This window comes from Lepidochelys kempii, chromosome 4 (assembly GCF_965140285.1).
Source record: "Lepidochelys kempii isolate rLepKem1 chromosome 4, rLepKem1.hap1, whole genome shotgun sequence".
Lineage (NCBI taxonomy): Eukaryota > Metazoa > Chordata > Testudines > Cheloniidae > Lepidochelys > Lepidochelys kempii.
In genome coordinates, this window is record NC_136383.1 from 35087373 (window position 1) to 35101354 (window position 13982).

Below are 13982 nucleotides of genomic sequence, written 5' to 3' on the forward strand. Positions count from 1 at the left end.
TTCCACAACCTTCCTTGAAAGTCTAGTCCAGAACTTAACTACCTTTACAGTTAGAAATTTAATACCTAATTTAAATCTGTCTTGCTGCAGATTAAGTCCATTACTTCTTTTCCTGCCTTCAGTGGACATGGAGAACAATTGATCAGTGTCTCTTTATAACAGCCCTTAACATATTTGAAGACTATCAGATCCCCCCTCAGTCTTCTTTTCTCAAGACTAAACATGCCCAGGTTTTTGTTTTTTTTTTAAACCTTTCCTCATAGGTCAGATTTCTAAATCTTTTATCATATTTGTTGTTCTCCTCTGGACTTTTTCTGATTTGTCCATATTTTTTCTGAAGTGTGGCGACTAGAACTGGACACAGTACCAGCTGTGGTCCCACCAGTGCCAAGCAGAGCAGGACAATTACCTCTTATGTCTTACTTCCAACACTTCTGTTAATACAGCCTGGAATGATATTAGCCTTTTTCACAATGGCATCACACTGTTGGCTCATATTCAATTCAATCATTCCCCCTCTCTGCCCCGCGCCCTTTCAAGAAGTACTGCGACGTAGCCAACGATTCCTAAGTGAAGTACTTTGCACTTGTCTTTATTGAATTTCATTTTGTTGATTTCAGACCAATTCTTTAACTTGTCAATGTAATTTGGAATGCCAATCCTGTCCTCCAAAGTGTTTGCATTCCTCCCATTCTGATGTCATCTGCAAACTTCACAAGCAAACTCTTTATTCCATTATCCAAGCCATTAATGAAAATATTGAATAGTACCTGACCCAGGACTGACCCCCACATGACTCCACTAGATAATCTTTCCCATTTGACAGTGAACCATAACTACTCTTTAGTTGAGGTCTTATGCACCCACCTTTTAGTAATTACATCTACATCACGTGTTCCTTGTTTGCTTATGAGAATGTCATGTGGGACTGTGTCAAATGTTGTACTAAAAATCAAGATATATCATGTCTACTGCTCCCCCCCCCCCATTTATTAGGCCAGTCACCCTGTCAAAAGAAGGAAATTACTTTGGTTTGACATGATTTGTTCTTGACAAATCCGTGCTGGCTATTCTTTAAAATCTTGTTATCCTCTATATGCTTACAAATTGATTTAATCATTTGTTCCAGTATCTTTCCAGGTGTCAAAGTTAGGTGGATTACTCAGTAATTCCCCGGGTCCTCTTTGTTCCCTTTTTAAAAGATAGCTACTATATTTCCCTTTCCCCAGTTCTCTGGGACCTCATCCATCCACCATGCATTCTCAAAGATAACTGAGATTGCTTCAACTAGTTCCTTCAGTACGCTAGAATGAATTTAATCAGGCCCTGCCTATTTGAGATTTTGGCTTGTTGATGCTTCCATATTACTTTTATGGAGAAAGTAAAAATCCAAACAAACACCATAGAAATACTGGTAGCTTTAGAGGACCTAAACCTTTGTGTTCAGCCTTATACCAATGGGGAAACCCCCGCCTGCCACAACTTATTTGCTGCAAAGTTATACCCACTTGGCAACACCTCAAACATAAACAAGCTACTGTCCAACTCAACTTAACAGTACCTCAAATAGCAAAGCAAGAATAGACAGAGATCTTTAGAAATTTCAAACTAGGAATGGGACCTTTGGAAGGAATCAAATTAGTTCCAGGGCTGAATGAAGAGCAGAGCAGGTCAGTGAAAACTGTATGAATCAAAGATCCACCCAGTCCTTTGTTGCAATCCTGGTTCCCCAGCTGCAGAGCTAGGGACAGCCTGCTTCCTGAAAGCTGAATGCCTTATCTCCCTCCTTTGGCCCCAATGCAGCTATCATGGGAGCAGATCTCCTGTAGCATTAAACCCACTGGCTCAGGCTTTCAATCTCACCTTGAGTCATCAACATCAAGGGACATTATGCACAGAATTTAAAGGGAAAGTAGAACCCTAAGAGGACTACAAAGGGCTTAATTATGAGAGCAATTTTTACTGGTTTATTTCTTTTGTCATTAATGTATTCTAGTCCTGGCCCTTATTTATTCTTATTTTACCTCTATGCAGACAGCATCATAACATATCACCTCTGGCACCCATCTTTATACAAAAGAGGGATGACAATATTCTTCTGGCTCTACATTGTTAATATCTTGCCCAGCCCTAGCCTCTCCTAACCACTTCCTTCCCCTATTTCTCATTTGTGTAAAGCAGTCTTTTCCTTCTGCTGTTCCTTCTTCTGAAAGTAGAATGGAAAGAAAAAAGTCTGAATGGTGGTAGTCCAGCAGACTGTTAGTAAATGAAATGAATGAAGTGTAGGCAAATCTCTCGCAAGGTTCCAAAATTAAAGAGGCAGATTTTCAGGATCTCTCTTTCCTTGCAACCTGATTAAAAGAGTAGGGTTCCGAAAAATGTACCCATTTTATTTTCTCTTTTTTTCATTAACCTAAAAAAAAGTTATTTACATTAGATATTTTAAAGGAAGGGTAAAATAAACTAAGTTACTTATCTCTCTCCTTAGTTTTTCTTCCTTTTGCCCTGATGATGCGCCAATTTCTCCTTCTCTAACTGCCACGAATCTCAAAAAGGCTTGCACAGAACCCTGATTTCTTTAGAACCCAACAACGCCATTCTTTAAATGACTGGATGAGTCACTGTTGTGCAGAATGAGATTCCACTCTTAAAGCAGTAGTTTCACAACTGTTGTCTGCAGAAGACTTGCTGGTGGTCTACAGAGAACTGGCTGATCACATGGTGCTGGCTCTACCCCTTCTTTCCAGCTGCTACTTTACAGCAAAGGCAGCTAAAAACACATTAAAGATTAACCCGATATTACTTTTCTGTACAAACTACTACTTCAGTTGCCACAAGGATGTTATATTACTGTGAGCTAGGGGGTAGATATCCACAAGACACAAACTCTACTAGGATATGGTTCATAGTTTGAGAGCCCTTGATGGTGAATTTCCCTGCAGAATTCCCTGTTCTGGCAAGTTTGGGAAATGGAAGATTGGGAGCAGGAATCAAATCAAGTTTTTTCACATGGCAAAGAAAAACATTAGGCCACTTGCTTGTTTTCGTTAAAAATCAGGTTTTGTTTTTTTTTCATTTCCAGTTGTGCCAACACTATTAAATTGGTTATATTGATTACCTACCTAACAGATTTTTTTTAAATCTGTACCAGGTAGCGCAAGTCAGACAGCTTTAGCCCCATTTTTGCATGTGGCAGCTTTTCTGGTGGCACCGTAGACAACTGTTTGTACAGTGGCAATTACATTGTAAGAAGAGAGGTTTCAGAGTAACAGCCGTGTTAGTCTGTATTCGCAAAAAGAAAAGGAGTACTTGTGGCACCTTAGAGACTAACCAATTTATTTGAGCATCCGATGAAGTGAGCTGTAGCTCACGAAAGCTTATGCTCAAATAAATTGGTTAGTCTCTAAGGTGCCACAAGTACTCCTTTTCTTTTTGTAAGAAGAGAGATACCGCAGCTCAGATACCTGCAAAATTCTACATTCCCCTTGCTTGTGTATAGCACAAATTCAGTGGAACCCTACTATAACATCACAGAAAGACTTCACTTAAGGAAAGGTTCACAGTGAGAAGAGCAACAATTTGCACATTGCAATATATATGGAAACAACTTGGAACATTCATTCTACTTCACCAAAAAATAATTTAACTTTAAGTCACTTCATGTACTCAATCTGCCCTAAGGAAGTTACATAACTGTCCTAGATGATCACTGAATGCATAGTACCAAAATATATTAAGTGACAACTAGAACTTATATGTATATAAGGGAAAATCAATTCCTACTATATTAAGAAGTGGGTAATTCAGCTGACTTCTTGTTGGCTAACAAGATTACAGAGTGCAGGTCTTTATTCCGTTATAAAAGTAATCTGGAAAAGTCTTTTTTGTCCAAGTAAAAAAATGTATTAAACTTTCAAGTGAATCAACAGGTTCTTCTCCCCCCCCCAAGATAAGATCAATTTCTTTCTAATTATGTTAATCACTGGAGAGCTTGTGCTGCCTTCAAGACGGAAGAGGCTACAGCATTAAATTTAAGAAGATGAGAGGAATTAATTAAGCAGTAAACTTACTTTCCTGTGATAAATTGGCTTCTGGAAGGCGTGCACATAGGCTGAACATAGTAATTCTCCAGTTTAACCCCTTCAGCAGCCAGCCTGTCCAGAGTTGGTGTCCTGATCTCTGATCCGTGGTACCCTACATCTCTGAATCCCTGATCGTCAGCCAGGATGAAAACGATGTGAGGCTGAGTGGTGGGTACGCTGGCCTCTAGCTCCTTTCCAAGCTCGGCCCTTGTGGTCTCCAGGCTAGATCCGAGGGTTTCCCAGGACAAGTAGCCGTAGGTGAGGAAGCTGAGCACGGAGAAGCCGGCCAGCAGCCCCCCGGCTAGCATTGTCCCCTTGCAGAGCCAGTGGTGCGGTGCACATCCACTGGGGGCCATTCACTTCGGCCAAGGCTGGCGAGAGCGCACAACAGAGAGAGGCTCTGGGCACCGGAGGCGAGGGCAGCCTCAAGGGGTTTCCACCCCGGGCGAGCCACGGGGAGCCCAGCTCATCCCGACTTCAGCTGCCTCTGCAGGCGGGGCGGGGGCAGGGCGCAGACCCCCAGCCCCTCCTCCAGCCCCAAAAGCCCGAGGATGGCCGAAGCCCAAGCCAGGATCAGAGCATCCTTCGCCGGTGTCCCTGCTGGAGCCAGGGGAGCTGCCGTGACCCTGCGCCCATGCCGGGGCGATTCGTCGGGTCCCCGGCCGGGGAGCTCCGCCGCCCGCGGGGACAACGCCAGGCGCCCCCTCTCAGCTGGGGGGCGGCTGCTGCTAGAGGAGAAGCCCCCGAGCTCCCCCAGTCCAGTCTCCCGCCTGCTCGGCCGGGCGCTCCCCCTGTGTCACGCCGGGCATCAGGGAGAGTCTGGAGAACAAGCCGCTCCGCACCCTGACGCGAGTCCGCTCTCCGCCCGCCTGCGCTGGCGAGCAGCTCCCTCCGCCCTCCCCGCTCGGCGGGAGCCTCCCCCTCGCCTCCCAGAGTACACGCTGGCCGGCCGGCCGGCCGGAGGCTTCCCCTGCAGGGACCCGGCAGGAGGGAGCTGCCCCAGCACTAGCCCCGGCCAGCCCCACTCGAGGCCGCTTCCCCGCCGACTGGCTCGGGTACAACCCCCCACCGGCCAGGAGGGGCGGCCGGGGCTGAGCGGGCGGAGGCTCGGGGGAGGAAGGGGACAGGGCAGCGGAGCCCTGCGGAAGAACTTCTCCGAGCGCCGGAGTCAGCGCCCCGCCGCTTTCAGCCCAGCTTCGCCTCTCCCCTCACGCCTCGGTTTGGTCCCCTCTTTCGCTCGCCCTCCTCGCTGTCGCCCATTTCTCCCCTTCCCCTCCCTTGCAGTCCCATCTTCTCCACCCACGCCTCCTCCCCTTCCCCTGGCCCCCGTTTCCCTTGGGCTCTCTTGTCCCCTCCACTCGACTCGATTCTGCCCCTCTGCTTCCAGCCTGTCCGCACTCCCGCCCTTGGGCAGGGCTCCTTAGCTGGAGACTTTCACTTTTCTTTTCCTCTCCTCCCTTCTTCCTGTTGGCCGCAGCCCCCTTTCCAGGTGGCTCTACCCTTTGCCTCTCTTCTCGGACGGCGGGAGCCTCCTTCCAGGCTCCAGCTGCGCAGCTATGGAAAAAAAATGCCACTCAGGGCCTGAAACTGAACTAACTCTCCCACGGCGGGGCCCAGCTGCTGGAGAGCCAGACTAAGGAGCTCCAGGCCCAGCTCCTTGCCGCTTTACTGCTCGGTGCGCTTCTCAGGCGTCCTCGGTGCCAAAGCTCAGGCAGCGCATTCCTGGCAGCCACCTCAGCAGGGCACCGTTTGTTTTGATTTTTCCTTCCCTTTCTTAAAACATTCCCGGGGCCAACTCCATGGCTCCTAGCGGACGGGTTTTTCTTTCATTCCACCTTCTCCTTTGCAGAGGTTTCTCAGTCACTATCAAAGCTGGAAAATATGAAGGTACAGAATTTGTCGGGCACAAGCCAGGCCTACTTACTACCACGTCTTTAATTCTGGTGCAATTGAGGTAAATGTTAGGAGAATGCTGTTAAAATTATCAGCAACTCTCTTTTTGTTTGTTTGTTTTAAAATGTGTGTTTGCAGCAGTTTTTCAAATTATTGTTAAACATCATACCTCCTCCCCTTTTGATTTGGGTGTCAGACCCCTGCTCTGAAACCTTTAAAAATATTGAAGCATGCTGAAACTTACATTCATACATGAATAAGTTAAATTGAAGCAAATGTGCTGGTTTAAGCTATTTAATATGAATCACCATGAACAACTTTTACCCAAATTACATTACTTAGAAATCATTAACTCTTAACCACCCATTCAAACAGAAGTCAAGATTTACCACACTTTTTTGAAGCACTGTTATCTTACAGTACCTTCATGTGCAGCTCTTAGAAACTCAAAGAATCCTCATTAAGGTATGAATTGGTTCGTGTTCCTCCACATGGAATACGAACCAATTCACACCTTAATGAGGATTCTTTGAGTTTCTAAGAGCTGCACATGAAGGTACTGTAAGATAACAGTGCTTCAAAAAAGTGTGGTACATCTTGATTTCTGTTTGAAGGGGTGGTTAAGAGTTAATGATTTCTAACGGGAATGTTTTGCTCTATATTTTTATAAAAATGAGGCTTCTCCAAAAATTACTGAAAACCAGAACTATTCTGTGAAGCATTCCAGCTGTTTCACATTGTGTGATTTTGATCTTTCACACTGTAAGTTCTTATGCCTTTAGACTACACATTTTGCTACTTCACTATTTGTTTGGCACAGCTTTCCTGTTACATAACTCTGCATTCACTGATAACACTACAGGAAATATAAAATTTCCAGTGAAAACAGTTGTTTTTAAAGAAATAAACATTCCACTACAACATCTGAAACCCAAGTACTGCAGCAGTAATAACCGGAAAGTAAAACTGGATTCAGTGCTTTTAGATCTCCAATTTAAGGGCTTGTCTACACTGGAAAGTTTTGCCAGTTATACTGTACTAGTGTAACAATACCAATATAACCATATTGGTTTAATTCGTAGTGTGGACACTTTTATTCCAAAATAAGAATGTCTTTTTAATCAGTTTAGCTTAAACCCCTTCTGAAGAGATATGTGCTTAACTGAAAAAAGGCCTTTATACTGGAATGAGAGTGGCCACAAGGTGACTTTTACTGGTATAACTATATCTGTTTAAATTCACACCTTAACTTATAGCTTTCTCATATATACAAAAAAGAACAACAAACAAAAAGTATATACAGTGAAATGTGAATTGGATTTAAAATATTCTTTCACTTTTAATAATTGATTCTTCAGGGATATACATCATTTATTAACTAAAGAGAAAACAAATGTAACAGTGTACCTTGCCTGGACAGATATTTAGAGCACCCTATAGACTAACCAGGCCTAACAACACTCGAAATACTGCAGGCAATTTAGCTAGTAATTTAAGACCAGGCAAACTTTGGCCTCAAGTTTTATAATCATTTAAACAAACCATATATATTTAAAAGTATCAGTTATTTTCTGTCCCTGATTTATCCCAAATATTTCGGGAACGTCCAAAATGTTCAGATAAACAGGGAGTTGGCTCCCCAAGATCGTTGCTGAGTAAGTGATTAATGCTAGTGAACAGAACTATAGGGTCAGAGAAGAGAGAGCTGAGTTGAAAAGGTTTTTACGCTACTGTGCAGACACAGTAGAATTTATCTTTGGATAATGAACAGGGGAACATCTGTATAACCAAACAAGAACACAACACACCTTCCTATTTTCCTGTACTGCCTTATCAAAGTGGCTCCCTTACTCATGCAAAATGGTGTTAGTCATCACTCAGTAACAAATGAAAACATTCTATGGCTGTCACTGTCAAAGGTCTAAAAACCTGACTGCTATTCTATGTATGCTTGATTAAACAGTTGTTGGTTTTTACAAAATAGGCTTGCATCAGCATGGCATTATACTGACCTTGGAGTAAGAGTGTTTGCCTGGCTTTCATTAATATTTCACTTCAGAAAATTCTTTGAGCAACTGGTATTTGTAAACAATGATTTATACAATCTGCTCAGAATGCCCAAAGAAACTGAATTAGAAGGGAAACTACATGAAGTGTTTTTACTTTATGAAAAAATATTTAACATTCACATAAACCTGTATTTGAAGGCAATTTACCTGTCAGTTCATATGTAAAATAATTATATCAGCATATAATTGTTACTTTATAAGAAGCCAGTGTGGTGCAGCATCTTTGTGCCACGCTGCTGGCATAGAAAGGCCATAAAACTAATTTAACTGGCACAGGGAGGATCACCTTAGTGTAAGGGTTATCATCTGGTGGTAAGGGCTCTGTAACTAGAGAGTACCTAAGGTATTCATATCACCATTGTACCTGAGCACCTCCCTATCTTTAATGTATTTTCCTTCACAACATCCAGTGAGGCAGGGAAGTGCTATTATCCCCATTTGGGGGATGGGGAACAGAACTGAGAAGCTAAGTGTCATAGCCAAGATAACACAGAAAGTCTGTGGCATAGCAGGGCCTTCAACTCAGGTCTTCAAAGTGCGAGGCAAATAATCTAACCACTGGACCATTTTTCATCTGACAACCACCACATAACCTTCCTTCTCTGATGCAGGAGGAGGAATAGTTAGAGAAAGTGAGATGTTCCTAACTTCATGATGGTTGTTGTGGCTGTTGCATCTCCTTTTTAATTAGAACAGCCCTCACTCTTCTTTGACACAGTGCAGGGGAATGGTCATGCACAGAGCAGCACCAGGATCAGCTTTTAAGTCACCATTTCATATTTTTAGCTCCCTGCCCCAAGACTAGCATACTTAATAGTTTAGCCACACAATGTGCATTTTATTGAAAAATAGATCTACAACCAGCTAGTCTTTTGTTTAAAAAAGACTAAAAATGTGAATGTATTTATATATTACTTTTAAGTACAATTTTGGAATATTGTTACTGTGACAAGACAGAGTATATTTGGGGTTCCCTGGAATGAGTCATCTTGTTACCCCTGCCTCCAGCAAGAAAGAGTCTGTCTTGTGGTAGCTAGTCAGCTCCCTAGCATCGCCAACCTCTCAGCCACTCAAGCACTCTCCACTGAGCTCTGCCCTATATTCACATTGCAGGTTAACAATAGATGCACTCCGCACCCCCTGGAGTCATTCCCCTCTGATATCCAGCCCCTGATATGGGATACTAACAGAAATTCCATATCATTTGCACCCAAAGGTGCAGTATACCCCAATTTACCAGTTATACCTTAAACCACTACTCCTGTAAGTCACACAGCATTTGTGAACACTTATGATAAAAAAAAAGTAGGTTTATTTAAGAGAGAATAAAGATTTAACTAGAAACAAGAGCATGGTGGAAACAAGTGATTATAATACAAACCAAAACCATAAAATGTGAACCTGGGTCTGACATTTATCAATAGTAATGTTTCCTAACTAATAAAGTAGACTTTCTCTCCCACCCCAAGTTCAGTCTGTTGCAAAGCTGCCTAGTTTCTCAATAATCAGGATTCAAACCATTCTTTAAAGCAAATCCCTCTACTAGGGGTTTTCCACAGTGATTAGATCCAGAGTATCTTTCCCTATACTCTGTTATACAGAAAACAATCTTTTGTTTCTCTTCACAGCCAGGGCAAAGGTCTGTCTGTTGTAATGTTCCTTTTTCACCTGTAAGTTTTGATTGTTTGGTGGTGACTCTGATAGTTTTCCATTGATAATTTTGGGAGGGAGCAAGGCTGGTCAATTGAGCCTTGCATTACCTCAGTGGCTGATTAGGGAGGAGTCACAAACTCCCTATTGCTTGGATGGGCCATACCCAAGGCCGCAAACACACTCAGGAAGATAGTTTTATAAAATGGAGGACAGCTGAAAAATCAAATGAAATTAAGTCAAAGCCTGTTTATACCACCCATGTGTTTTTATTGAGAGAGAACACAAAGGATTAACATAATATGGCTAGACTCTGACTTTAGGCATAGCTCTGAAGTAGGGGTAGTGTATAAACTGCACCACCCCAGGAATAGCCCTGGTGGGAGGCACTGTGACTCCGAAATGCTCCTCTGAGTCACAGTTCCTCTCCTGTTTCCTTCTCGCTCCCAGGGGGATAGCTATTTACTGCTGGCCTGTACTAGATACCAATAATAAGGAGTTTGGGATTAAAAAGATTTAGATAAATGTTTCTTACCCTTGTGAAAGGCACAATACAAGTTACTTTGGAGAATGTACATAAGAACGTTTCCCAGACAAGACAAAAACATACCTTCAGATTTTCCTGTTCTAACAACAGTGATTACTCTGGCAGGCAAGTATGGAGATGAAGTCAAAGCTCTACCCATTCCTCACCTCTTCTAGTGAGGGCATAAGAATCCTTTACCTCTAGCCCTGCTTACTTCTATGTGAATGGACCTACAGTCTGGAAAACCCATGCAGGAACGTATTAAAGGAATTCTTATTCCCTCATACCTCCTTGTATGAGTGCACAATGTGAGTGACACTCTAGGTTATAGTGAGAAAAGGTGGTGGAAGCGAGGGTAGGAACTCCAAATCACATTCTGGAAGCAGATAATTTTGAAATAATTATGAGGAACTACTAGTTAGAAACTCAAATGATAAAAGTATAATTGTTCCTGCTAACATGTAGCCAGACAGTCTTCATTAATGGAGACTAACATGGTCTCTTCTTACCTTGAGGTCAAAGCTGTCTTTGTACCAAATGAAAATAAATAGGTCATAACTCAGAGTGAGCCTTTCTGTAGACACCTCAGATGATATCCCGTATGGATAAATACCCCACAAGATATGTGTTTGGTGTCATGAATTTATCTGGGCTGAGGTGAGAGCTAGTTACAAAAAACGGGACCCTTTGCCAAAGGGTGTAACCCATTTCATTGGGTTTTTCAATTGTTCTACTAGAGGCCAGAAAACTGATTATTTTTTGTTTGTTTAAAGAGCAACTACACTATACTATTATATTTAGTTTAATAAGTACAATTGTAGTGGGAACAAAAGCTTTGACATACAGAAACACAGTAATTTTCATGTTTACAATAACAAGAAATGTAATTTTATCTTTCCTACTAACAGTGCTTCTATTGCCAATTTAATTCCTGCACATCACTGTCTTCAGTGTTCCTTTATACTGAAAAATATTGGACTGCAAAGTGAGGCAACATTTTGTTTCCTAAGTGGATGCTATGTTTTTGCCAGGCACTCATTGCAGGAGACAACATACTATAAACATGAATAAAAATCTGGTGATTTATGGGAGTGACATCATTCCCTTTGCTTTCATTGGGGGAACCTGGTAATTATTTCACAGATGTGATATCCATGAATTGCCAGATTCCACCGGTGAGTTGCTCTGTGGTTTATGAAATAACTTGTTCTATATTTAATGCAGATTTTCCTCAATTCCCTGCAGTATTTCATGGGAAAAGGTCCCGATTCTGATCTCAGTTGCATACAATGGTATAAATCTGGAGTTATTCAACTGGATTTAAGCCCTATATATTCCTATTATGGCAACTCCTGCAGAGATTCAAACTTTCAAAACTGTTGAAATTTGTAGAGAGTCTTTTGCCTTTATGTAGGAGCCTACTACTATTATACCACTATTTTCTTTCATATAGCACCTTTGCTTAAAAGAAATCTGAAGCATTTAAACAATATTATATATATATACACACACACGCACGCACGCTGTACAGCATCATTGAAATACAGCTGTTTCTGAAAGCAGCAACCAGCTGATATATTGCATACTATATATTAATTGGGGAAGGGGATATTTTGATGGTGGACTGAGCACAAACCCCTTCTAAAACGAAAAGTGGCATATGATTTCTAGTGACCATGAAGAGCAGACAGGATATATTTTCCCCTCTCCCACCTCAATTTATTGTATCTGTGCTATAGCTGAGAACAATAGTTAAATTCTCCTACTACTAGGGTGCCCAATTTACAAAGGGGCTGCGCCAGCCCCACCCTATTTTTTGACTTTTAGCACATTGAACCCAGTCACTTTCCCTGACAGACAGTCTGCCTACCCTCCAACCTAACTCCCAATCTGTCTGTTATTCTACTTGTCTGTTTGTTGCTCTTTCATGCTTCCTGTCCCACCCATTGCCTCTTTTGAGGCTTTATGGCGGTGCCTGCACCAATCATAAAGCTCTAGTCAGGCCACCTGATGAATTAATGTGGTCCCTTCACATACATTTTGGGCCCCTTCTCTATGGTAGGCACCCCCGTGCCCATTCTGAAAATGCTATTTGGCTCACCCCCAATACCTAAACGTTGTTGAGAGGTGCTCACTGCTAGTACATTAGCCCCTGTTGAAAATTCCCTTGGGAGCACAGGAGCAACCTGACTGGAATACCCATAGGTCAAATAATGGTTTTGGTATCTCCTGTGGTTTGAAAAAACACTGATGTCTAGTTGTTGGCAGTGAGGGGGTGTGTCATAAATATAAAGGGAAGGGTAAACACCTTTAAATCCCTCATGGCCAGAGGAAAAACTCTTTCACCTGTAAAGGGTTAAGAAGCTAAGATAACCTCACTGGCACCTGACCAGAATGACCAATGAGGAGACAAGATACTTTCAAAGCTGAAGGGGGGGAAACAAAGTGTCTCTCTGTCTGTGTGATGGTTTTTCCGGGATCAGAGCAGGAATGCAGGTCAGAACTCCTGTAAAGAGTTAGTAAGCAATCTAGTTAGATATGCGTTAGATTCTGTTTTGTTTAAATGGCTGATAAAATAAGTTGTGCTGAATGGAATGTATATTCCTGTTTTTGTGTCTTTTTGTAACTTAAGGTTTTGCCTAGAGGGACTCTCTATGTTTTGAATCTGATTACCCTGTAAGGTATTTACCATCCTGATTTTACAGAGGTGATTCTTTTACTTTTTCTTTAATTAAAATTATTTTTTTAAGAACCTGATTGCTTTTCATAGTTCTTAAGATCCAAGGGTTCTGGTCTGTGTTCACCTATGCAAATTGGTGAGGATTTTTATCAAGCCTTTCCCAGGAAAGGGGGTATAGTGCTTGGGGGGATTTGGGCGGGGGGGGAGATGATTCCAAGTGGGCACTTCCCCTGTTATTCTTTGTGTAACACTTTGGTGGTGGCAGCTTTTAACCTAAGCTGGTAAGAATAAGTTTAGGGGGCCTTTCATGCAGGTCCCCACATCTCTACCCTAGAGTTCAGAGTGGGGAAGGAACCTTGACAGGGTGGATGACAGAAGGAGGTTCCTGGGTGCTTGCCTGGGCTTAAATGCCCTTTTAAAAATTCCAAATGCACCTAAATGGTTACCATGGGCATCTATGTGGTGCTTTAGGCACCTAGTTCCTTTTTTGAAAATCTGGCTCCAGACTGCTAAAATGTGTTACTTTTCTGAGAGACTGACATCTCCAATACAATTCATTGGCTTTATAAAGTCAATTTTATTTATAAAGAAAGGAATTTTTAATTTATGAGGACTTGAAGGCATAGCCTGCTGTAAGGATGTCACCAATAAGTGATATTACCACCATTTATTATTCACAAAACAGTACATTTTTTCTGGAAACAATCAAACTGACAATGTATGTTCTGATTGGTCAAGACGCTGCACTTGTAACGTAATATATGTTCTGAGCATTACATTTTGTCTCCTAGGAGGTATTTGATTTCAAGGTTGTGGGTGCAGAGCTGCAATAAAGCTGTCTTTCTGTAATGTTGGCATTAAGGGAAAGAGGTTTTAAAATTTGGAATTATGTCTATTCTCCAGGAAGAGTAATTCTAACTTGCTGCTTCTCAGGCTTTGTTTGTTTCTATGTTTAAATAGCTGTTAGATATTAGAAACACCATTTGGGCAATTATATACGGTACATAACATGAGCCTTGTGACAGATGTTGAAATTTTTACATACTGCAATGTCATGGACTACACAGTTATATTTTTTATGC

General features: G+C 42.1%; 1 protein-coding gene and 1 long non-coding RNA gene across 2 annotated transcripts in view; one reads left to right on the forward strand and one right to left on the reverse strand.

The window, feature by feature from the left end:
- ARSJ (arylsulfatase family member J) overlaps positions 1-5351 on the reverse strand; it is a 54339-nt gene extending 48988 nt beyond the window's left edge. Inside the window, exon 1 of the mRNA XM_073340972.2 lies at positions 4071-5351. Coding sequence (XP_073197073.1) covers positions 4071-4438 — 368 coding nt within the window. The 5' untranslated portion in view covers positions 4439-5351. The remainder of the gene's footprint in view (positions 1-4070) is intronic.
- A 230-nt stretch (positions 5352-5581) lies between these two features.
- The window catches only part of LOC140910320 (uncharacterized), a 54921-nt gene continuing 46520 nt past the window's right edge, over positions 5582-13982 (forward strand). Inside the window, exon 1 of the long non-coding RNA XR_012158533.1 lies at positions 5582-6036. This is a non-coding gene — a long non-coding RNA (uncharacterized LOC140910320). The remainder of the gene's footprint in view (positions 6037-13982) is intronic.